This window comes from Sceloporus undulatus, chromosome 7, assembly GCF_019175285.1.
Source record: "Sceloporus undulatus isolate JIND9_A2432 ecotype Alabama chromosome 7, SceUnd_v1.1, whole genome shotgun sequence".
NCBI lineage: Eukaryota > Metazoa > Chordata > Lepidosauria > Squamata > Phrynosomatidae > Sceloporus > Sceloporus undulatus.
In genome coordinates this window covers 44,471,613-44,497,439 of record NC_056528.1, presented here as the reverse complement: position 1 = coordinate 44,497,439, position 25,827 = coordinate 44,471,613, and the positions used below count along the sequence as shown (strand labels likewise).

The 25,827-nt window shown below is 40.9% G+C and overlaps 1 protein-coding gene across 5 annotated transcripts in view; it reads left to right on the top strand.

Annotated features, from left to right (window-relative positions):
• The window catches only part of DACH2 (dachshund family transcription factor 2), a 321,363-nt gene that overhangs the window by 252,358 nt on the left and 43,178 nt on the right, over positions 1–25,827 (top strand). For all 5 annotated transcript variants that reach the window (XM_042480324.1, XM_042480323.1, XM_042480325.1 and 2 more), the window contains 4 exons: positions 710–865; positions 4,019–4,191; positions 16,662–16,797; positions 20,342–20,422. In XM_042480324.1, coding sequence (XP_042336258.1) covers positions 710–865; positions 4,019–4,191; positions 16,662–16,797; positions 20,342–20,422 — 546 coding nt within the window. The remainder of the gene's footprint in view (positions 1–709; positions 866–4,018; positions 4,192–16,661; positions 16,798–20,341; positions 20,423–25,827) is intronic.

Below are 25,827 nucleotides of genomic sequence, written 5' to 3'. Positions count from 1 at the left end.
AGGAAGGTGCTCTGTGGTTTTTGAACAGCACAGAAAAAGAATAACTGACAGCACTGCAGCCAGAATGCTATCTGGACCTGGCCAGAGGGAACACAAAAGTCCCTTGTTGCATCAGCTCCTCTGGCTGCTGGTCCATTTCTGGGCACAATTGAAACTGCTGCTTTTGACCTATGGAGCCTGAAATGGCTCAGGTCCAGGTTATGTGAAGAACCATATGCTCTCTTTTGAATATACTGATATTTTGGGATCTGTTGAGAAGCCCCTTCTCTCTGTCCCACCATCCTCACAGATATGTCTGGTGGGAACATGGAGGATGGTCTTCTCCATGGTTGCCTCCAAGCTCTGCAACTCCTTTCTCAGAGATGTTAGGCTGCTACCCTCCCTATTCTCTCTCCATAGACTGGTGAAGAAGGCCTTTCTATTCGATCAACCTTTGAGGACAGATTGTACAAGACCTACCTCACCTTCGATTTGTTATCCTTCTTGTGCTGTGTTTTTAATGGTTTATGTTTTTAACCGGTTTAATATTTTTAATCGCTTGATCATTCTTTAACTGTTATATTTTGTGGATTTTTAACAATTTTTTTTAATATGTTGTAAGCTGCCTTGAATCCTGAATTGGGAAAATATTGAGTAAGGAAATAATAACAACAACCCAGTGGAGTCTGCTCCCCAAACAACGTGTCACAGCCTCTTTTCTATTTTACAGGTGGAAGTGAATCCTCCTGGGATAAAGAGAAACTTCAGTCTCCCATCACGACGGGATCTCATCACGGAGTCAGCCATGCGACGTTGTCAGGGCAGCCCAGTTTGGGAAGTGCCCATCCTCTCAGCCCTCTGCAACAAAACCATCTCCTCACAAATAGTACGTATGCTGACTTGAAAACACCACCATCCTTGCGTTTTCCAGATACAGGGGACCCTTGTTATATGCTGGGGTTTGGTTCCAACATCCCCCCGTGTATAACAAAATCCATGTACTGTATGCTCAAGTCCCATTAAATATAATCACAGAGTAAAATGGTGCCCCTTATAAAAAATGGAAAATCAAAGTTTGATATTTGAAATTTATACTTTTTTTAACACTTTCAAACCGTGGATGCTTGAATCCGTGTATAAAAAAATCAGTGTATCAGAAGGGCCGACTGTAGCTTCTTCCATAGATGGCTACTAGGAGTAAAGTTGTTGTACTATAAGTAGTGAACACATCTCAGGATGCTGAAAAAGTAAATTAATTTTATTCTCAAGTCCAATGTGTCTCATCTCAGCCTTATTTTGGAGACTTCTTGAAATGGCTATAAAAACAAGGAACAATACATCCATACATACATCAATTCATATCAAATTCTGCAAGCATCCTTCATGCACCTTCAAACCATGACCTATCATCTTACATCTTATTCCATTTCACAATTCACAATCAATGCAATATTTAATGATTTACCTCACTACAATTTGAATGGTGCCTGTAGTAACAGAGAGCCTTTATTATATCAGTGTTGACCCCATAGAGTGAAGAACAGGGGGTTATTCATTCAAATGTATATTTTATTGGAATAGCTAAACCTTTAGAGATAATGGAAGCAAAGATTCCCGGTTATATGCCGTTCCCAATTATATGGGGTTCCACCAAGTGTTGTGGTTTAACAACATTGAAACACTTAGCCCTCTTTTTCTTTCCCAACACATAAAAGAATATATTGTCCAGAGAGGAGAAAGAAAAGAATGCAGATGAGTTGCATATTAGAATGACATGGAGGACAAGAAAACTTTTGTGAAAGGGTGACAGCAAATGAGTGAGGAAGAAATAAGAACTGAATTGCAATGTTTTAAGTTATTCTCTCACTCTAAAGAAAGATTGTTGCAGCTTATTTAGAGTGTGTGTGTGTGTGTGTATGCAATTGTCACTTTCAAAGTTGGTTGAACATTGCAGATTTCAATGGGCACGCTGAGCAATTCAGAGTAGCTCTTACAATAATGCCTTTTCTGGTTCCTTGTGTATTTGAAGGTTGCCAGACTTCATTGTGATATTGAATTTAAAAGCCCAACATGTATATGATGTTGAATGTTATATTCTATATTGTGTCGTTCAATAGCCTTATGTAATCTAGCATCTTTGCAGCATCCATATATGGATTTTTCTTTCTTTATTTCTTATCGTGCTTCTTGCTCTGCTATCATTATTTTTATTGCTGATCACTCAGTTGTCTTCCACTAGACTATTCAAGGGTTTATTGAGTATCAAGGATTATGTCTGATCTGCAAACATGAGATGTGTTTCCTTCCCATTCCCCTTTTGCAAAATGCTTGATGTATTGTCCGTTAAAAAAACTGGCAATGTGCTGTTAAATTCTGTTTGTAGTTTGCATTTAGTTTGCATGTCAATTGGACTTTAAGTAGGCATGCAACTCAGTTTGGACAGATGGTGTCTGGGAGTGTTGAAACTCCACAGAGTATGAGGAAAGATTACCCGGCTGCTGCGGGGGCATTGACGAAGGAACAAAGACTTATGTTTGTATGAGGCTGGCGAACTGGAGTGGGGCGGGGGCACCGGGACCGATTTTGCAAAAGAGGGATGCCACAAGCACTGTTTTGTAACCCATCTTTGTTGTGGCTCTGTTATTTATTTAGATCCATGGCCAGCCTTGCCTCTCGAGGTGCGGGGCAGATAACACCTTAAACAGATTTAAGAGACCGAAGGCTAGAAGAAGAAAAATCTGAAATGTGTCATATTTTATGTGTATAAATATAAATATACATGTAAAATATGATAAATATACATGTAAAATGTATCTCTAACTGTTCCCAGTGCTAGATTCTTGTTCAGAAGTTGTCTTTTTAAATAATAATAATAATAATAAGAAGAAGAAGAAGAAGAAGAAGAAGAAGACGAAGAAGAATCTTATATTGCTGCTATTCTTAGATGGGAACACAGGAGGGCTTTACATAGGAATGGGTGAGAATTTCATTTCAGCTTAGTTTCAATATGAATTTGAGATTTAAAAATTCAGGAGAGAAACTGTCAGATTTACAGGTTTGTAGTCATTGTTGTTGTGTACCTTCAAGTTATTTCCAGCTTATAGAAACTCTAAGGTGACACTATCACAGGGTTTTCTGTGGTTGAGAGAGCATGACTCACCCAATGGGTTTTCATGGCTGAGCAGGGAATCAAACCCTGATCTCCAGTCATAGTACAATGCTGAACCCACTACACAATGCTGACTCTCGATTCCTAGCCTTACATCTGCTATAGTCTTCCAAGCAAAATTACAACTACAGGTTTTGATATATTCAGGCAGTGTTTGTGGTTTTGAAATGCGACTGGCCAATTCAGGTGATTATCTGTGTCGTGGTTTAGATTTTTGCGGGAGGGATGCAGCCCTCCCAGGTCTCTTAGCCAGCATGATGGTCCTCTAGCCAGCATGGTGTCATGTTAGATTAGGACACCGGGAGAGCAAGGTTTGACTCCCTGCTCAACCATGGAAACCTACTGGCAAGTCACATTCCCTCCACCTCAGAAGGCGGCAAGGGCAATCCTACTATGAACAGTGTCTATCTGTCATTTTATGGTCACTTTAGAGTCAGCATACATCAGAAGCGACTTGAAGACACACAACAACAACTAGCCTCTCACGGTGTCCCACTCCAAATATAATCCAGCCTGCTGCCAAATCAGGGATCCACTGCTAAAACATCCCTGAAAGGTGGTCATCTGACCTCTGTTTAAACATTTCCATTGAAGAAGAGTCCATCACCTTCTGAGGTAGCTGGTTCTACTTCTGAACCTCTCTTGTCATCAGGAGGTTCTGCCCAATGTTTGGTTGGAATCAACCTTCTTGTAATTTGAACTCACTGGTTTGGGTCCTATCCCTTGGAGCATCCAAAAATAATAATGATTCTTCACAGTTCCATTGAGTCCATTGAATGTTTGCACTGTCGATTACAATGCTGGATTATGGCAAGTGGATATCGCAGATTTTTACTTACTATTTATGGCCTGTTGTGTTTTTCCTCTCAGGGATAGATCTGCCTTTTATGATGATGCCCCATCCTCTTCTTCCAGTCGGCCTACCTCCTGCTTCTGTTGCAATGGCTATGAATCAGATGAACCATCTCAACACTATCGCTAACATGGCTGCAGCAGCTCAGATGCACAGCCCTCTTTCAAGAGCAGGAGCTTCAGTTATAAAGGTAATTTTGAGACCTGAGCTATGCCCAGACTCTGAAAACATTACTTTTTTTTCACATAATTTGTTATGTAACACACGCAAGCTTTCTAAGACCCAACAACTCATTGGTAATTGTGCAAAAGCATCTGAGGAAGTGGACTGAAGGCTACGAAAGCTCATGCTGCCAACTTCTTTCTTTCAATTAGTCTCAAAGGTGCTACAAGATCTCTCTACATACTGATTCTACAGACTAACATGGCTATATCTTAGACTGGCATAAATATCTAGACTCAAATCTCTCTTTTAAATGTAACAGAAAAAAGTAATAATGAAACAGAGCGCAAAGTCCTATGGTGTGCAAGCAAAGCATAACACTTCACCCACACAAGTGCCCACCAGAAGTTAGCTTCAGAGGACTGGAACTTTCACTCTTTGGAAATACAGGAGGAGGATGTCAGCTCTCTTCTCTGCACAACTGGAGTATGATGCTGCCCAGATGTTTCATGCCCTCAATTGACTTCTTAATAGCCAGGGAAGTGTGCTGTGTCCTTTTGAAGCTGCTTTCCTTCCAGATACAATGAGCCCGTACAGACAAGCCAAAATAAAGCTGCTTTGAGTCACTTCGGAGGTATGCTGTTTAAATGATGCATGCGTCCTAAGGATTGGAGCGCAGCTTTGGCACAGCTTCTGGCCTCTTTAGATGTGTGCGTCATTTACAATTATACCTACAAAGTGACCTGAAGTAGCTTTATTTTGGCCTGTCTGTACGGGCCCGATATTACACAAGAAGGTACTAAATACCTCCTTCCACAACTTCCTCCAAAGGACATATGTTCGCATAACCCCAGTTTATGTGAGCATATGTCACCAGTAATGTGTTATTTTCACATTCTGGCTATACCATCAGCAGAATTACGCAATATAGTTCTTGTTATATCATCGTGAAGGGTATCTCACTTTTGCATGCTCCTTCCAAACTCAGAGAACGAGAATAACATGACAAAAGTTTTCCAGCATAATTTTCTGTGTTAGTAGGAATGCTTTTCAGCGTACAAAAGGCTGAGAAGTAGGTTGTTTCCAGACAACCTCTCATCCTATTACTCTTCAGAGGTGTCCAATGAGGGCATTGCCCCACATAAGAATTCTGTCCACCAGTGAAATTTTTTTCCATTCCCCAAATTTCTAGTATTGCAGCTAAACATATAGAAATACAGTTTAGGCATCTATTGAAAAAGGCATGGTAGAATCTTGCAGAACTCAAATACTAACACTTCACACACTTACTAAAACTTTATATATGTACCCAGAACCCTATCCATGCATCTACATTTTGCACATTGCAGGATGCATCTTTGGTACATCTACAGCTGTGTGTGAAAATTCTCTGCATCAACACATCAGAGTAAAGCAAATGGGTGTGACTGCATGGCTAACTGAGCATGGTGTAACATACTGTGACTCATAAAATCTTAAGGCTGTGATAATTGCTGTACAAGTGACTATATGTTGGTCTAGAAATGGTGTCTTTATGGGGACAAAAAGCATGATTTTTATGGTCTGAATCTGATTGTAAATCCCAAGTAGAATAAACACATTGAATTAATGGGATTTACCTAATTGTAGACTCATGATTCAACTCTGGTTAGAACTGACCAATAGGATCCAAGCCATTATATTGTGTGATGCTGTTGTGTTGTGTATTGTTACATATCAATCTGTGACCCACAGTCCGTTCATACTGCACAATTATAATGCTATTATTCTACTTTAACTTCTATGGCAACGTCCTATGGAATCCTGGGATTTGCAGTATAGTCAGAGGCACTAGAGCTCCTCTAAATGTCCCCCTCGACTGCCAGTCCCAGGATTCCACAGGACAGAACCAAGGCAGTTAAAGTGGAATCGTAGCACTTTAAATGTGTTGTGTGAACCAGTTAATGAGAGGTGCTTTTTCGTTAGGACAAACTGCAATGTTGAGGTATCCCTTAGCATATAGTCCCAAAGAAAAGTAATGCTGCCTGAACTCTTCCAACAGCAATGCCTCTCTGGGCTTCATAGGGGAGATTGAAGTGGTCTTCTAGCACATTGTCAGAGTCAAAGATGTGTAGGTACAGTGCTATTGTTGCCACTTTAAAGCCATCATTGGTGATCTTCCACCCACTCCATGGTATTTATTAGCCTTGGCTGGACCATAGTGTTAGTCAATGAAAATGTTTTCATCTAATTGATCTTGGGGGGTTTTTTAACATGAAAAATATAGTACAACAGCATAAAAGCATTGACAATGCTTGAATGAAGCAGGTCATGAATTATGTTATCATGATCTTAAAATACAAAGTGAATCTTCCTGCAATTGTTTGTTCTGTTGGATTAATCCTTTCCAAGCAGAACCATGGGTAGATGGAACATAAATTCTTTCTTCATTAATTTGATTTACATAAGAAATAAATTATTATTTTTATCTGATTGCTGTCATCATCTGATTAAATGTCACAGCCCCAGTTGCAAAGCTCTTCTATAACTGAGCGGCTCCTCTTCAACCTGGGAATGGCCTGCTTTCTTAACACCTTGGAATGAAGTTATCATGTCCCCCCAGCCGCTCTATAGATCACATTGCCATCTAGAACAAAGCCTCTCTCTCTGATATCTCCCTCAGCTGCCCTCCCACTCCTGTTCTCCAAAATGTGCCTTCTCAGCAAAGTTAACGTTTAGTACTCTGGAAAGAAATGTCATAACTATGAAATTTGATTTCATCTTGACAAGAACACTATAAATTAGGCAGAGCCACGGTAGCCAGGTTTCAAAAGTCTTTCTTGCCATCTATAATCTAACCTAATGTGATTAGCAGCTCCTACTAGCACTTCTGTAGTTAAGATTCTGTCAGAAACTCTGTGATAAATCCCTGCCTTCAGGGATTTACAACTCCGCCGAGAAAACTTTCTGCGTCTGAAAGTTGGCTCACTGTGACTCATCCCCAGGATCAGAATTTTAAACACAATGTCAGTGCTCTCTGTTCAGTTGGGTGTTTTTTTACCCCCCAAAGTACAATATACACCAAGTAGGTTTAGGTTCACCAAGGTAGGTTAAGACAAGGTAGGCTTGGGGCAGAGTAAAGATTAAAAAATGCTCCCATTTATGTTCAGATCAGGAAGCTTGGCCATAATGAAAATGTTTCATTATGGCCATAAATCTCACTGGACCATAAATTTCATTGCGTGATCTTGGCTGCATCCGCACTGCAGAAATAATCCATTTTAACACCACTTTAACTGCCATGGCTCAATGCAGTGGAGTTCTAGGAATTGTAGTTGTGGCAGTAGAGACCTATGGCCGAGAAGGCTAAATGTCTCACAAAACTACAGTCCCCAGAATTCCATAGCATTGAGTCATGGCAGCTAAAGCAGTGTGACACTGGATTATTTCTACAGTGTGGGTGCAATCCTTGAGTTACATTGGTTTTGGAACAGGTATATCACATGCAGATATGTTTTGGCAGGCTTAAAGTTTGTGCAGTCTAAATACATCCTTTCAATACTCATCTTTCAAAGCTTGGAAAAGGTTACTCTTTTGCACTACAGCTAAAATCCCCCAACCATTGGCATGGGGGATGCTGGGAGTTGTGGTCCAAAAAGCTCCATTTCCAGCTCTGATCTTTCCTAATACAAACATTTTTGTCCTTGGGGGAAAAAAATGAACACCAGGGAGCTGGAGCCCAAAATGTCTGGAGGGCGTCAGGTTGCTTTCTCCTGGAGTATTTTGGCCTGTATTGAATTTCAGGTTTCCAGTGGCGCTATCCCCCATCCTTTGCTACTTGCTAATTTTAAATGGTTATATTGGGAACTGAACGTGGGACTTCTTTCAGTACAAATAGGTGCTCTGCCCGTGAGTTATGGTATTAATCTCCAGCAACTACAATTCAGTTTGCTACACTATTGTCATGATGGTAGCTCTGGGGAAAAAACAGTGCATGTTCCCAGTAGGTTCAGGCTAAAGCAAACTGTGGCAGCATCTCTTAGCTTGTGTGTTCTGTCTCATTAATACCTTTTGCCATCTTAACCACACACTGATGTTGTTTGGCCATAAGTGTCCTATTTTTCATCTTTGAAATGTTGGGAGTGGGGTATATGTTTCCCAGGAAAGAGGTTTTGAATCCCATGTGTGTCAAATGGCATTCCTTCAAAGCTGATGGCTAGTTTCTGGAATATAAGGACCAATTCACTGCTGTTGCCTTTAGTGGCAGAAGAGCAATTTCAGTCTTTTAAATCCACCTAACTAACCTGACAATATCATTAGACCCATTCCATTTTAGCCTTTAGCTATGCTCCAGGTCCTTTTAGTGTTGACTCAGCCATTAGCGTTACCGTTAATAACAAATATAAGTCCTAATGTGAGCTGAAAACAGCATTAACATCATTAGGCCTGGGAACATCACTTAATCAGTCATATGCAGCATCAAACAAAGAATGTTTTCCTAGTGGAAAGGAGATAGAGAAAGACCTAAATGGTTTGAAGAAGGTGAATAGGGAGTCATTCTTAGTATGTGGCGGTAGAGCCCAGTTATGCAATGGGACGATTGGAGGATGCATTTGAAATACCCAGAAGGCCGTGCCTCATCCAGGATGGCCAGATAATAATAATAATAATAATAATAAAATCTTTATTTGTATCCCGCCCTTCCAAAAAGATCAGGGCGGCTTACAGTCATGCAGCAAGAGCAACAAAATACAAGTTAAAAACAGATAAATAACAATACACAGTCTAAAAAACAACAATAAAAGCCCCGTTAGCCCGTCCTCATGGCCACGGAAGAGGAGGGAGGCCCGCAGGATATTTAATCGGGGAATGCCTGCTTGAATAGGAAGGTTTTGAGGTCCTTCCTAAATTGGGCCAGGGTGGTAGATGATGTCCTCCTTTTCCAGAAAACGGCCTATATTTCAGCCTTCTGTCTGTATCCAGACATTAGATGGACACATGCCTCTGTATGTCTTTGTATGCCACCAACAGAATGCTAGCCTATGTTTGATTTCATATTGAGCAATGTCGAAACTATGGTGAATTTGCTATTGTTCAGGGTAGAGTGTAGTTGGTTTTATAGGGACTAGAAAGGCAAGATTTCAGACTCCTGGTGTCTCTTATATTGTTTTTATCCCAAGGCGTCATACTTACCAGCTGCAACATGTCTGATTTCAGAAGCTAAATAGCGTAGTGCCTGGTTAACATTTGGATGGAAGCACTGTCATTGTTTTTGTTGTGTGCCTTCAAGTCATTCTGACTTATGGCGACCCTCATGCGAACTTTTCATGGATTTTCTTGGCAGAGCAAGTTTGTCATTGCCTTCCCCTGAGGCTGAGAGCACATGACTTGCCCATGGTTGGCATACCCTCCATCTGTCACGGTTTGCCAGAGACAGTCCTAGTTAATCCTCTGTCGTCCCACGTTTTCAGCTGCTTTTAAAACGTCCCAGTTTCTCTCTGTTCCTCCCATTTTCTCCCTTTCTCCTCTGCTTGTTTCAATTGCTGCAACCTGAGCTGAAAATGCAGAATTAGTTTCAACTCATTTAACTCAACAGGAGGGAGAGGAGAGGCATAGTCTTATTCTCTTTGCAACAGGCTCATTTGAGTTGGGGTTTGGGATGCCCTCTTGTTGCCTGGCCACATTGTGATATTGCAGGCTATACATTTCTCAGTTTTCATGAGTAAATGTTGGAGAATATGTGGGAGACTACCATGAAATATGAAGTTGATCTGGGAAGGAATCCTGCGGTCGAGAGCCATTGCCAGTCTGAATTGGCTCAATGGACCATAGTCACTGAGCCAGTGAGTTGCATTCCAAGCGTATTGTGAATTGTTTGTGAATTAAGCAAACATGGTGGAGGATTGAGTGAGGGACAGCAGCCAGGGAAACATAAAAATACAAAGTATAAGATGAGCTGTGCTGGATCAGACCCAAAGCACATCTAATCCAACCTGCTTCTTCTGATAGCTACCAGCCAATAAGATGATATGAGGAAGGCACAGCAGCGAGTTGCAAGAGAAAAGTGAAAGGCAGAAGAAAGATCTTTCTACACTGGGTTTCATTTTTGTTTTTTAAGTGCCTCTGGTTTCATTAGTGAGTTATCCCACCCGTTGACCTGCTGGGTAGATCACAAGAGGGAATGCATCAATTAAAGAAGAAATATCGAGGCAAAAGGTATGAATAAACTTTCCAGGATTCAGACAGAGCTGCAAAACCCACTTGTCAGCAGAGAAAATGCCATTAAGTCCTTTAGGAACTCATTAATAGATTAACATTTGGATGAGTAATTATAGTTGCACTGGAAATAAAAATAAACAAGCAAACTTTAGCCATCGCTGCTTCTCTACGCACTTGGCACACAAACAGAGATCAATAGGATGAAATATCACAGTCGAAGTAGTAAGGTCAAGTTGATTATGGCAGGACTAAGTAAGCTAAGCATTCTAGATATACTGTACATTACTACAAGTTTCTCTGTCTTGATCCTCATAAACCAGTGGTGAGGGCCATGACAAAAACCCTGTTGAGATCTTTAGCCTCTGTAGTCATGGGGCAATAGGTAACCTAAAATGCGTGGACTAGGTGCTTGTGTTTGAACTGGGGACCTATTCATGTATCTTCAGGAAGCCTCCAAGAACAGCTGTAATAGCAATAACAAGTACAGTGCGCCCTTGGCTTACGTGGGGATCCGTTCCGGACTCACCCCCTGTGTAAGCCAAATTGCACATATGCTCGAGCCCCATTCAAGTGAATGGGGCTCATGCATGTGGTGGCATGGCAGCACGGCAGTGTGCATGTGCCATGGGCGCGCACCCCATTCATTTAAATCAGACTTGCACCCCGCACACTCCCGCATGGCTCTACACAGCTTTGCATGTAAGCTCAAAGCCGCGTATAGCGCGCCCGCCTATAGCGCAGGCTCAATGTACATTTCTATACCACTTATGAGTGAACTAGCACTCCCTAAGCGGTTTACAATCTGTAAGCCAATTGCCCCCAACAAACTGGGTACTAATTTTACCAACCCATGGAAGAATGAAAGACTGAGTGGACCTTGGAGCCCTCCTCTAGGATTGAATTTACAACACTGTGGATGCAGTACTAGCATTTAACCACCTTAGAGTTGGTATGCCGAACCTTCTCCAACTCCTTCGCCAACTCTTCTATTTTTCGACTTCCCAACTCTGACTCAGATTCCTTCATAAAGGGCAAATTTATGTTAGCTGGTAATCACAAATTTACTTTAATAAAATGCTAGCGCAAGGCATTTCATCACTATGACCATGTGAATCATCAGGCTACTGAGACTGATAGAACGTAAAATATACTTATTTAAGTAAAATATACAAACACAAAAACTTGCTTAAATTCTTACAAAGGTAAATATGCAACAAAGTAGACAAATAATATTATAAGGTTTTATTTTGAAGACGGAGCTGGTGCATTTCTACCAACTCCAGCTGCACCCAAAATTGCTTCTAACTATAACTTTGGTCCAAAACGCACCACAGAAATAATCGAGTTATGCTATTTTCTATGCAGAAAAATCTCTTTTCTGCACAAAAAGAACTGTATGTGAATTTTGCACAGAATAGGTCCCAAATTGCAAAAATGCTTTTAAAAAACTGCAGTGGGCTTTGAAATGCTACACGTATTTGTTGCTTCCTTCAAGATTAAAATTAGTGGATAATGATATTCCTATTTCTTTGTTATCATACAGGTTCCATACAGGTATACACCAGTTTTAAATGCCTCTGACAAAGAAGCTCCTTTTTGTACAGTATTTTTAGGCCTGGCAAGCCAGCTTTTTTTCCTACCTGTCATCTGGTTACATCTGCACAGCAGAAATAATCCAGTTTGACACCACTTTAACTGCCATGGCTGAATGCTATGGAATTTTGAGGATTGTTGTTCGTTGTAACACTAGAATTCTCTGACAGAGAAGGCTAAATGTCTCACAAAACTACAATTCTGAGAATGCCATTGCATTGAGGAATGGTGGTTAAAGTGGTGTCAAACTGGATTATTTCTGCAGTGCAGATGCATCCTTAGGCCATGACTTTGCTTATTCAAATGGAGGGCAAGTGCATCCAGAACTGGCTTTCATTTAGCCATACACATATTCTAGTATGTGTGTGTTTATTGGGCGGATAGGGAGGTGATTGCTTTCCAGAAGGAAGTCTTTATTTGGCTAGCAGAACAACATCTCTTTTCAAGAGAAGAAAACTGAAATATATGAAGAGTGACGGAGGGGTATAAAATTCACAAATGACAAAATGAAGTCATCAGGGTGTAAAAAGATGTTAAGTCTCCGAGCTTTACAGTTTTCCTATTGAAGTGTCCTCCCTGATTTGTTGCAAATACTGTTAACCCTGTGTTTGGAAAATGGTGGGGACATTATTGCTTGCGTTCTCATTTGTAATAAAATAGATTAACTTGCTGTGAAATTTTAACTAGACGGGGACACAACAGTAGCTGCCTAATGAACCACAGCTCATTGCTGTTAAGTAGCTTAATAGATGCATACTGATTACGGGACTGAAAAATGGATCTGTTTACGTGCAAAGATGAAACCGCTTGCATATATTATGGCAAAAGATAATCACGACTGCCTTTCATTCTGGCAAATGTCTCAGCCTGTATTCAGGATCCCATACCCTCCAACTATCCCGATTTTATGATAGTCTCAATTAATCCTCTGTCACTCTACTTTTTAAGATGGTTTGAAATGTCCCAGTATTTCTCTCCTCCTCCCTCTTTCTCCATGTCCTCCACTTACTTCAGTTGCTGCAAATGCGCAAAAGTATTTTGTACTCAGTAACTTAGCACTAACTCAGAGTCTTTCCTTCAGGCTACGGCAAAAGCAAACTGCTCCAGCTTTTCCTAGCTTGTGTATCATTCCTCATTAATAACTTTTGCCATCTTGACCACCTTCTGATGTTGTTTGGCCACATGTGCCCCTGTTTTCGTTTGTAAATTACCGGAGGGTATGGAATCCCTTTGCTAGGTCTTCACTTATTCCCCTAGGTTTGGAGCACGAAGTTGTACTTTGCCAAAAGCCAAGGCATTCAAATTTTGGGAACCCTCTTGGTATCCACTGGGGGAACAGAAACCCTTCAGGGCTTCTTCATGTGGTTATTTGATGCCAGTTTTTTCATTTCAAAATAGCTCATTCAGCTGTACTATTGGCTCTGTAGCTATACTGCTTATCCTTGATCATGGCACAAATATATCTGCAACGAAGGCTGCATCCACACTGCAGAAATAATCCAGTTTGACACCACTTTTAAGTGCCATGGCTCAATTCTATAGAATTCTAGGAACTGTAGTTTTGTGAGGCATTTAGGCTTCGCTATCAGAGATCTATCAGAGATCTCTCATGCCACAACCAATTACAGTTCTCAGGATTCCATAGCATTGAGCCACAGCACTTAAACTGATGTCAGATTAGATTATTTATGCAGTGCGGATGCAACCAAAAACAGAAGTGGGCTGTTCCTCCTTTGGAACAGCGTTGAGTAACACATAACTCATGACCAAATTTGCCATCTCTGCACGTGAGATGTAGTAGTTCTTGTTGCCACAGCTGCAGTATGGAGGCCAGACTGTAACTTCCTCAAGTCCCAAATCTATACACACATACACATCACTTGTTCTCACAGAATGACTTTTGAGAGGATGCTTGCTAGCATTTCAGACTTACCAACATCTCACTTCCAAACACACATATATATGGAGGCAATATTTTATACAGAACAGCTCCCTTTTTGTTGTCATTCCACCAGCAAGCTAAAGCCTTTGTATTCAGACAGGCTTTTAAAATAGAAAGGCTAGGGGGTACTGTAATGTTTTAACAACCATTTGTATGGGCTTTTATCTTTTTAACTGCATTTTATTCTTTTATTAAGTAACATGCCCTCCAACATTTGGCAGATGAAAACACATGTGGCCAAGCAACATTAGCATGTGGTCAAGATGGCAAAGGTTATTAGGGAAGAACACACAAGCCAGAGGAAACTGCAGCAGCTTCCTTTTGCCTGGGGCCACTGGGAAGGCTAAGATGCCACTTGCTCCTCTCTCCCCACTGAGTCAGTTGAATGCAAACTATTTTTGCACATTGAACTTGGTTTGTAGTCACTGAAGTAAGCTGAAGACAAAAGGGCAGATGGAGAAGAAGGCTAGAGAAACCGGAACATTTTGCATGCAGATAAAAGTGGGATGAAAAAGCATTAATTGGGACAGTCCCTCCCAAATCAGGACAGTTGGAGAGTATGGTAAATTTTATTTGCATTTGCATGAAACAGTAAGCCAGAATTTTGGAGAATGAAGGCTGTTTGCACTTACTATCCTGATCCTTTACTGTCATAGACCAACAATCCAGAGACTGGTTTCAGCACTGAGAATGACGGCACCTATTTGTTTTTTGCCTTATTTTAACCAATACAGCTAACATGTCTCCATACTATCCATAAAAATGACCCAATGTTTGTCTCAAACTGATTTAAATAAAAAATGCCCTGAAGATACAGAGGCATAAAAGGCCTAACATAGATTACTATTTAAGCTTCACAAATATTTTTAATTAGTAGGCTGACAGTGCTGCAATTAAATGCTTCTGTTCTAAGTTTTATTAGTTATTGTGTGTTCATTAAATAAGAGATAATTAGTTAAAAGGCATGTCTGTTGACAATTAACCACTGTATAATAGATCCACATCTGTTCCATGATTTTGAGGTTCAGTTAGTATTGAATGTCCAATAAGTCTGCTATTAAAAACACATTTGAAGCGATGTTCGGCTTACATTTATGTGCAATGTGTTTAGAATAGACAAACGCTATATATTTACAATTAAGAACCTCTGTTCTAGAGCTGCCTCTATAGCCAGCTGGAAGCAGACCCTGAAAGAGAGGCAAGGAAGCCAAGTCTCGAGATGAAAAACACCAAACAGCAACCAAAGAGAGTCCAACAATGAATCAGTGGACCAAGCCACGTGGGCTTAACTATAATGATAGAGGCTAACAGGTTTTGGTAGACCTTCAACAATAGGGATTAAGCAATAGAATTAATGCATGCCCTCCAACATTTCAGAGATGAAAACTGGGACATGGGTGGCCAAGCAACATCAGAGTTTGGTCAAGGTGGCAAAAGTTAATGAGGAAGAACACACAAGCCAGGAAAAGGTGCAGCAGTTTGGTTTTCCCTGAGCCTACTGGGAAGGGCAAGGTTACCACCGAGTCAACTGAGTACAAACATCTTTTGTACTTTGAACTCACTTTGTAGCAATTGAAATAAACTGAGGACCTGCAGTCAAAGTAGGAGAAGGAGAGAGAACCTGGGCACATTCCACAAAGCAGCTGAAACAGTGAGAGGACAGAAGATTAACTGAGACTTTCCCTGCCAAATTGGGACATTTGGAGGGTATGCTTAATGCAGAATGGAAAGAAATGCAGTCTGTGGTCTGCCAAGGCCATTAGCCCTTCTCTCCAACTTTCCTTCCATTCAGAATCTACATCTCTGCCTGTCCCTTGCAACTCACCTTAGTTGACAGCTATTCCTTGATTTAGTTTAGTGTACTTTTACGTGGGCACTCGTCTTTAGATGATACCTGCCTAATGTTGCCAGGTTTGCCTTCCTCTCCTATGATCACTTCCCTCTTAGCAGACTCACACTACCAAAAAGAAAAAACCCAAAACTTGTTTGTGTATGTATATCGAGAGATCTTGTAGCACCTTTGAGATCTAAAGGAAGAAGTTGGCAGCATGAACTTTCATAGACTAAAGTGTACTTCCTCAGATGTATATGGTCTTGAAGAGGTTGATGGATTTCCACTCCATTTGACTAAATTTGGTGCTTTCCATAGGGGTAGAATTCAAAGATTATAGATAGATATTCAAAGATGCATATATGCATCTGAGGAAGTAGGCTTTAGTCTACAAAAGCTTATGCTGCCAACTTATTTCTTTCAGTTAGTCTCAAAGGTGCTACAAGATCTCTCTACATACTGATACTACAGTCTAACACAGCTACATCTTGAATTCTGCTTGCTTGTGTATGTCTGTGTAATGCCAGCAACAGAATGGGTCCCCAAAGCATTGAGCACCATTTTTGTTCAAGGTGCAAATAATCAAGCCCTGGTGCTTCCTGACATGCATGGATATGGGTTTGCCTTCAAGTTGCCTTATGGCAAGCCCATTAGTTTCATAGGGTTTTCATACATGTTGTTGTGTTTTTTCAAGTTGTTTTCAACTTATGGTGACCCTATATCAGGGTTTTCTTGGCAAGATTTGTTCAGAGAGCATTTGCCCTTCCCTTCCAATTCTACTCTGCATCTTGATTCATCTCATTTTTAACTGACAAGCTGTGTTACTTCTGGCATTGATGTGCAAATAATTGTTTGTGTAGGAAGGTTGATCAGCATGACATGCGGAGGGGATCCTCCCTTTCTTCAGATGCATTTCTTTCTTTCTTTTTTAAAGGAGAGGATTCAAGACAGCCCTTCGCCTGCTCCATCTGTGGAAGAGGGCCACCGACCTGGGAGTCACGCCTCTTCACATCAGAGCAGCAGCGTTTCCAGTTCCCCATCCCAGCTTGATAACACACCGGATAGAATTGGTTGGTACTGCATGCCTCTGTTATGACGTAGCTGGCAACTATCTTCAGCTGCCTCTCACTCTCAATTAGCTTTGACAGTCCCAGTGCAGTGTCCAGTGTTGCAGACATCTTTTGGGATGTCTTACACTTTCTCTGGAGATTTTGAAATCTGACATCATGAGCTTGTGCAAAAGACGTTGGCAGCATGAGCTTTCATAGACATGAACCCCAGGCATAAAGGAGCCCTGGTAGTGCAGTAGTTAAATGCCAGTATTGCAGCCACAAGGTTGTGAGTTCAGTCCCAGAGGTCTCCAGGTTGACTCAGCCTTTCCTTTAATAGGTTAGTAAAATAAGTGCCCAGCTTATTGGGGGAAACTGGCTTACATGTAAACTGATTTTAAATAATTTTTATTGATTTTATACAAAATAAAAAATAGTAGTAAACAATTAAAGTTGCATATATTTACATAGTTATTACTTCCTTCCAACTTTATCAAGCCCGTATATTTGTCAGTATTTAATTTTTGCTTTCTATTTCCAATATCAACTTATTACGTACTTCAGTTTCAGACACATTCTGTTCTAACATGTTGCATCTCCTTCAATTAGTAATTTCATGGTGTGCTTTTCAAAAATAATACCAGCATATACACCCCTATCTTCTTTTAGGTAATCTATCCATAATTATCAACCTTGTTTAAATTCGTTAAGTGATTTCTTACTTATATTGCAAGTCAAACTGTCCATTTCCATAAACTTTTAACACCCATGAATCTATACTCAGAATTTGGTCTGTTTTCCAGAGTGAATCCAACAAAGTTCTAGCTGCGGATATCATATAAAATAACAATTTCCCATGCCTCCTTTCTAAATCTTTATTGTCAGTCATATTTAAAAGGAACATCTTAGGATCTTTAGTGTACAGTTCATTATGAAGTGGTATAGAAATGTAAAGCGCAATTGCTATCTGGAGAAGTAGGCTGAAGTCTACGAAAGCTCATGCTACCAACCTCTTTCTTTCAGTTAGTCTCAAAGGTGCTATGAGATCCTTTTGCATACTGATTTTTCATGTAAATAACTGCATAAGTCTATTTCAAGGTTCAGGTGAAAAACAAAAAAGAGGCTTCAGGAGGACTCCCCTTATTGGGTTTCTTGACTGTTGAGAATCTCCTTATTTGTTGTTTTTTTCACCAAGTCTTTAAATATTCTTTCCATCAGAGTTAACCAGCCATTTTCATGAGGCATGACTGGCCCTGAAAAAGCATATTATTATTGTTGTTGTTGTTGTTGTTATTATTATTATTATTATTATTATTATTATTATTATTGGTGTGGTACAAACCGCCCGAAAAGGGCAGCCTGCCAGCAGCCTAATTTCCTCCAGAGGGAAGCTGCAGCCGCCAAACCGCGCAGCTTCCCTACGCAGGAAAAAGAACCCAGTTCTTTTTGAGCCACAGGGGTGGTGTAACAAGTGTGCCAATGGTGCACTCATTACGTAAGCACCGCATGGCAATGTGTGAATGCTGCGCAGTGCTTACTTAACAATGGCAGCACCCATGTACACCGGGTGCCACCATTGTTACGTTGTCCGCACATACTAGGGTTAGGGGCCGTCTGGTTGCTGCGCGGTCCCTAACCCTAGAATCGGCATTGGTACTCGGCTTGTTCGCAGTATGTACCGCACCATTATTATTATTATTATTATTATTATTATTATTATTTGTATCTCACTCTTTCCCCAGAATTAGGACTTATTTTAAATGTTTTTTAAAGAACAGTTTACTTTTTAAAATCTGTAATCTGTGAAGCAGGAAGAATATAATGCTTTAATTTTTTTAAAAAAAGAAATAATGTAATCTAAAAATCTTAAAGCTATCACATCCATGTGATATTGCAGGTGTTCCTTTACAAAAGAATGGGGGGGGGGTTCTCTCAGTGGCACAGATTATTGTTTTTGAATTGCCATCCATCAGTCTGGGTTGTTAACTATCTAGCCGTCTATATCTCTCTGTTAAGTAAGAGGAATTGCAGATAATTACCAATTCTTTAAATCCTCTGGTCTATTAAAAGCATTTTTCATCTGAAATTATTTCAGTGAATCCATCTTGTTAATTAGTTAATGTGAACCTTTCAGAGGAAAGCCTTTTCAGCTCGCTGGCAGTTTTCACTTGTCTTCCTGCTTTTCTTTGCATCGCGCTGGCTAACATGTTTGTGGTTTGCTCAAAAAGGAGTTAACTTTTCCAAAGTGGTAGTCACTTTAGCCTGCTCCACATGGTGGCTAGCATGCAGCTAATCCTCCTGGGCAAGCCAGCATCATCTGTGTGCTCACCAAGTTCTGCCCCTTAACTTCTGCAAATCTGGCAATGGTCTATACTACTGCAGCTGTGATTTCATAGTGAAATGTATAGAGGTGAGTTTGGCTCCCTCTTCAGCCCTTTGTGAAACAGTTGTAGGTGATAGTAACAGAGCCAGAGCAGGTTTATGGACATAGCCAGCAGGCACTCAGATAGCATTTAGCATTTACATTTATACATCACTTATCAGAGAACTCACCACTCTTTAAGCACTTTACAATCTGTAAGCCAATTGCCACCCAACAAGCTGGGTTCTCATTTTACCAACCTACAAAAGGATGGAAGGCTGAGTCAACCTTGGAGCCCTGGGATCAAACTCACAACTTTGTGGCTGCAGTGTCAGCATTTAACTACTATGCCACCAGGGCTCCTAATGTCCAAGAATTCATAGTCTGACTCCACCATCCATACCTTGCCTTTGCCATAGAGGGGACATCTTGGTTTAGTGTCAGGGAACAATTTGAACTTCTAGCCCCAGGTCAGAGTTAGCAAACATTATTTTCTTTTTAGATTACAATTCTCTGAATGGGAGCAGTTGTAGAAAAAGTAACTTCCAAGTTCCCTTTTTCAACCCCAGGAGACCTCTAATATGTAAAACACTTACAGGCCGATTCAACAGAGTTCATTTACAAATAATCCAAAGTCATATTTTAGTCCAAGTGTGGATTTTGTAAAGTAAATGCAGCTGGTGTGTATAAAACCTAGGCATGAGCCTTTCTTAATAGAGGCATGATAATTCTTCAAAAATGTAGCTTTCAAAAATTTGAATGATTAGGTGGATGCATTGAGCATTGTGAATGGGTGCAACATTAAAGCTGTCACATACTGGTCTCCATTTGTCATTTTTGGGCAGAGTGGAAAGTGTCATGGAGATTGTGCTAGTTCACACCAGGAAACAGAAACAACCTTAATTCAAATAGCATAAAGGGCTGAGAGTGTATGACCCACCCAAGGTCACCCTGTGGGTTTCCATGGCCAAACAGAGAATCAAACCTTGGTCTCCATAATCATAGGGCCTGAACAGACTGGCCCAAATAAAGCTGCTTTGGGTCACTTTGGAGGTATGCTCTTTAAATGATGTATGTGTCCTAAGAGGACAGAAGCCGTGCCAAAGCCATGCTCCAGTCCTAATGCACATGTTCGTGGGATTGTTTATAGTTTGGGCAAATTTGAAGTTCATTCTCTTTTTCCTTTCTCCAACTTTCTTTCAGGTATATTATCAAATATTAGAGAAGGAGAACCTGTGCATCCAGAGGCTGGGCTCAATCCCAAAAAACTCCATAAGGAAAAAGGTATTTTCCCCTCTTATTTTTGTCATGCCCAAAATATTGTAGACTGGATTCCCTACTATCTGTACATGTTTCAGAACTGCCCAATCTGCTGTACAATCCATGGCAATATTTTGGGTCTATAGAGAAATGATGGTGATGTTTGAATCAGCTGAAATTCCTCCCTGGACATAGCCATCTCTTTCCGGAGGGGAAAGTGTCACACAATGGCTTTTTCAGTATGGTTTGCTAATGGGTTCAGTCAACTGTTGAAAATATTGGTGGCTTTCATCCTTGTACAGATAGTATCATGTGAGCCAGGACTTCTAAGGATTGAGCCTCATAGAAGTAAAAACACACCAAACAAATAGTTGGGCCAACAAGTGTCAGTACTTTGTTGTGAGAACAGCATCCACACAGATTGACAACATAATACAGTGATTTCAAAATTAATATTCTGGCCTAGAGAGAGATACGTGCTTAGATTCTGAGAAAGCCAACACAGTTCTTGACAGAGGCCCAAGACAGACGGGCCGAAAGGGGCATGGCGGCGGCAGCGATACTAGGGTTCCAGACTGCGCAGCAACCGCACAGTCCGGAACCATAGTATGTAATGGTGGCAGCCTGATGTTGGCATCCTGTCCACACGGGCACCACCATCTTGACGTAAGGGACATGCAGCATCCGCACATCGCTGCATGTCTGTTACATTACAAGTGCACCAGTGGCGCACTCACGATGTAACCTGGGTGCTGCTAAAAGAACTTGGAAAAAACAGGTTCTTTTTACTCCGGAGGGACATCGCGCGATCTGGTGGCTGTGGTATTCTTCCAGAGTTAAAATGGGTGCCTGCAGACTGTCATTTTCGGGTGGTCTGTACTGCCCCAGAGTATTGGACTGTCAGGGGAGATACAGGTTTTAATCTCAATTCAGTTGTAAACCCACGGACTGCTTTCAGACCAGCTATCATCTCTCAGCCAAAGCCATCTCAAAGGTTCTATGCAGATAATACAGGAGGAGTATAGATAATGTTCTAAGCTTCTCCATGGAAGGGTGGATTAAAGGAGCCAAGTTGAAATGTCTTCCCAGTTTGCGTCTCACTTTGGTTCGAAAGGGGGACATTTTCACTGGATTGTAAGAAGGTGAAATTTAAAAGCAGAATTTCTTCCACAGGCTTCTGTCTCATCATATCGGATTGTTTCTAGCGATCTCTGGGAACAAAGATAATGACATCCTTACCAGACCAAGTTTTGGTGTCTAGTAGACACCAGATATCTGCCAAAGGAGTCAGCCCTCCTCTTTCCTACAGTGCCCCCTTCCATTTCAAGCCATGCAGACTTATCTTATGCTGGCTCTAGTTAAAAGGTAGTATATTGCCTGCAAACATTTACCATTTGTCTTTTGCCTGTACCCTTCCATAATACTAGTCTGTTCTAATTTTACAAACGTTGCCAGCTTGTCTTTACCAACAACCACTACGTTGATGAGACTATTATATTAGTAGTAGTTGTTGTAATAGTCTTACCATTCCTGTAAAGTCTTCAAAGTTATTATTAAGCTTGTATGTAGTTAATACAAAAGTATCGACATTAATTAAGTATAACAAGTCAGCAGTTTGCACAAGCATGGTAAACATATGTTTTTCACATCTGGTTTGAGTAATATCATCATGATTTTTAAAATGATTTATAGCTCTGCAGGCCATAAACTGCCAGCTTTGCTATAACTTGGAGTTTTTCAGACATTGAACAAATTACTGAAAGCATGTAGTGGGTAGCAAAATAGTCCAGAGGGGGAGATATTTGCCTACACCTTCATGTAACTTAAAACATTTGTAGGAATTAGTAAGGTGACATTAATACCTGTGGAAAAACCAGTTTCAGTAGTCAAATCTTTCAGTAGTGTGGCTCTCCAGATGTTGAACTGCAACTCCCATTGGCCCTCATCTCAAGTTTCAGCCAAAATCGTCCTTGGAGCATGAAACATGGTCTTTGAAAATCCATTTGTTACCCCAAATTCTTTTTTTAACATTTAACAATGGCGTTTAAAGTTGTCCAAATAATTAAACGACAACTGCATTAGCAATCTGCGTGATTATTAATGTTTCACGTTATTTTAACTCATTACTTTTGGTAGGGCGTTTTGGTGGCCGAGGGACCCTTTTAAACATCTTTAGTAACTGTAGTAACCTTTGTAAAAATAATAATAATACAGCATTGATAACATGCTGTTAATAACCAATACGACAAATTAATTTTATAATTTTTGCAGAAATGTTTCATCTCAATGAAATGATTTTTCAGAACTATATTCATGAGCTAGCCTCAATGCAACTACAGTCGACCCTCTGTTTTCACAGGGGATCCATTCCACAGCCACATCGCAAAAATGGAGTTTCGCATATATTCAAGCCCCATTTGCTTGAATATTGGCGTGTGGCTGCAGGAGCATGCATGCATATGCCTTGGGCATGCACCCCATTATTTCCCCCTCTGTTCAGCCCTCGCACATAAGCAAGGGATGCGGGTTCAAAACCCGTGAGAATGGAGGGAGGACTGTATTTCTAAGCTCTGCCTCAGCAATATAGGAAGCAAGAGATACTAACAGTTTACAGTTTGACATTGCTTTTACTGCTATGGCTCAGTGCTGTGGAATTCTAGGATCTGTAGTTCTGTGAGATATCTAGCCTTCTCTGTCACAGAGCTCTGGTGATTTTGGCCCGTTACAGACCGCCCAAAAGGGGCAGTCTCGGGCCGCTGCCGATTGCAGCGCGGAGGAGTTGCAGCAGCCAAACTGCGCAACTCCTCCGCGCTGCAAAGAAGGAGCGCGAAAGTGCCAAAGTGCTCACTCGCAGCGTCACTCCTGGGGCGCAACGTGCGGATGCAGAGCGTCCGCTACATCAAGATGGCGGTGGCCGTGTGGAATGGTGGCCGTGTGGAATGGCCACCGCCATCTTGATGTACTCATTACGCGCGAGGGGCAAGGCGCGTCAGGAAGCACCGCCCCTCACGCGTGATGACGGCGCCTCATGGGCCCGTCTGTAACGCGCCTTTGTTTAACTTGTATGTGCCAAGATTATTATTTTTCTCTGTCTGATTTTCTAAGCATAATTTTCTAACACAACCAAATATGTTGAGAAAATAGTTATCTGGAAATATTTCTGAAGGACTATTCCACTATCTATTGGTTTGTAAAGACTGGGCTAATTTGGCATACACATTTTATTATATAATAGACAAGTTTTCTGTTTGCTTCTATAAACCAGTCCTTAGTTGGCATGCACTATTGTCTCTCTCTTTCTCTCTGTTTTCCCCCTCTCTTTCTTCATTGAAGTTTTGTTTTGTATGTCCTCACACTTTTTAATTCTTCTTTCAAGAGCCCAGGCATCTGTTGTCACTTTCGGAAACTTTGGAAATAGTTTCTTTGGGGCATGTGTGTGAGTTAATAATAGTCCATCTTTATTTTTGAGCAAGGGGTGAAAATTAATGAGTTGGAAGATTAAAAAAAGAAGAAGAAGATCAGTGGTTTGGCTCAGGAACATAACCGTTGTCAAAAACTTTTCTGTTGTTGGTAGTGTGTTTTGTTTTATATGATTCCAGCACCTAACTCAACAGAATGCTGTCCAAAAACAGCCAGTCTCACTACAGTCACCGTCTACAGTATCAACATATGTCTTTTGCTTCCCTTGAGGCAATCCTGACTTTAGTCTGTCCCAAAAAGAGTCACAAAAAATATCTTCACAAATGGCTGAAATTTGGGGAGCGGCGGGGGGAGCCTACCAGATGAAAAGGCAAACTCATATGCCAAGGTTGCTTTTCTCACCAGTATGTAGTAAAATCTAATAAAGAGACTGATGGAGTTAGCCTTTGAGAGGAAAAAAGGGATGGATGGATATAGATGGTGATGGTGATGATGATGGCGGCGGCAATGATGACGACTACTACTATGAGATTTCTGTGTATTAGAAATCTAAGTTATGGTGGAACCGTAACAGTAACTGTCCTCTCCAAAATTCCTACATTTGTGGTGCCAAATACAGTTCTCCCTCCTCCAAATTTGCGGCTTTGACTTTTGTGGATTTAATATGTTCTCTCTAGGAATCTCTAGGTCCTCCAGCGTGACTCTGTGGTTAACATCCAGTCAAACTCTATAGTCAATATAATAATAATAATAATAATAATAATAATAATAATAATAATAATAATAAATGATTTGTTTGTAACCCACCCAATCACAAGGAATCCAGGTGGGTAACAACAATAAAAATATATTAAAATTACAATAAAATTCATGGTGGAAGACCTAGAGATTCCCACAGAGAACAGTTCTCTAGGCATTTGTAGGTCCTCCAGTGCAATTCTATGGTCACCTTCTGGCAGATGTTGACTACAGAGTTGTGCCAGAGGACCTAGAGGTCTCTAGTTTTCTCATGGTGTTTTTTGTTTGTTGTTTTTCCACTTTCATGGGTGTTCTGCACTCATAACCACATCAAATATGGAGAGCCCACTGTTTTATGCAGGTCGTCTTATGGGCTAGTCCTATGGCCTGCTATACAAGACAAAATGGAAGAATACAAGACCATAAGAGCCTAACTGGATCAGAATACCATCATTGAGGCTTATTTCTGAAAGGACATGGGGCAGATTACAGCCTAAGGAAATGGTCATCAGAAAGATCTATGTTGACACCTGTAGAAATAGGATGCCAGTAATAAGGTCCCCAACTATCTGGAGTTTGATAAGTGGCCAGTAATGAGTATAGCAGGTGGGGTACTGTATCCAAGGAAGGTCAGCTGGCTCCATCATCTACAATCATCTACAAAGACCTTTCTGATCTATCATATTTTATCCTGGTTATTGTTTTTTGGATTTTTAAAAATTATCGTGGACCCTTGGGATCCACTGGAGTTTGGTTCCAGGACCCCCAGTGCATGCCACAATCCATGGATGTTCAAGTCCCATTAAATATAAAGGATAGTAAAATGGGATCCCTTGTATAAAATAGCAAAATAAAGGTTTGCATTTTGGAATTTATATTTGTTTGGAATATTTCCAAGCCATGCATCCTTGAATCAGTGGATACAGAATCTGTGGATATGGTGGACCGACTGTATTACAGTGCACCCACACCATACACAGGCGCACTATATGCGGCTTTCAGCTTACACTGAAGCCACGCGGCAAAAGAAAGAATGGCATGTGCACCCATGTTGCGCATGCACAGCCACACTGCAAGGACGGGCTTCATTATATCCAATGGGGCTCGAGCATACACACTTTTTGCCTTACGAGAGAGGGTTTGGAACAGATCCCCTGCGTAAGGTAAGGGCTCACTTTATTGTGTGGCCTTTAGCTTTTTATTTAGTTTTAAAATCGTATTCGTTTTATATTCATCTAGAATTATGGTTCAAGGGATAGGTAGGTAGGTAG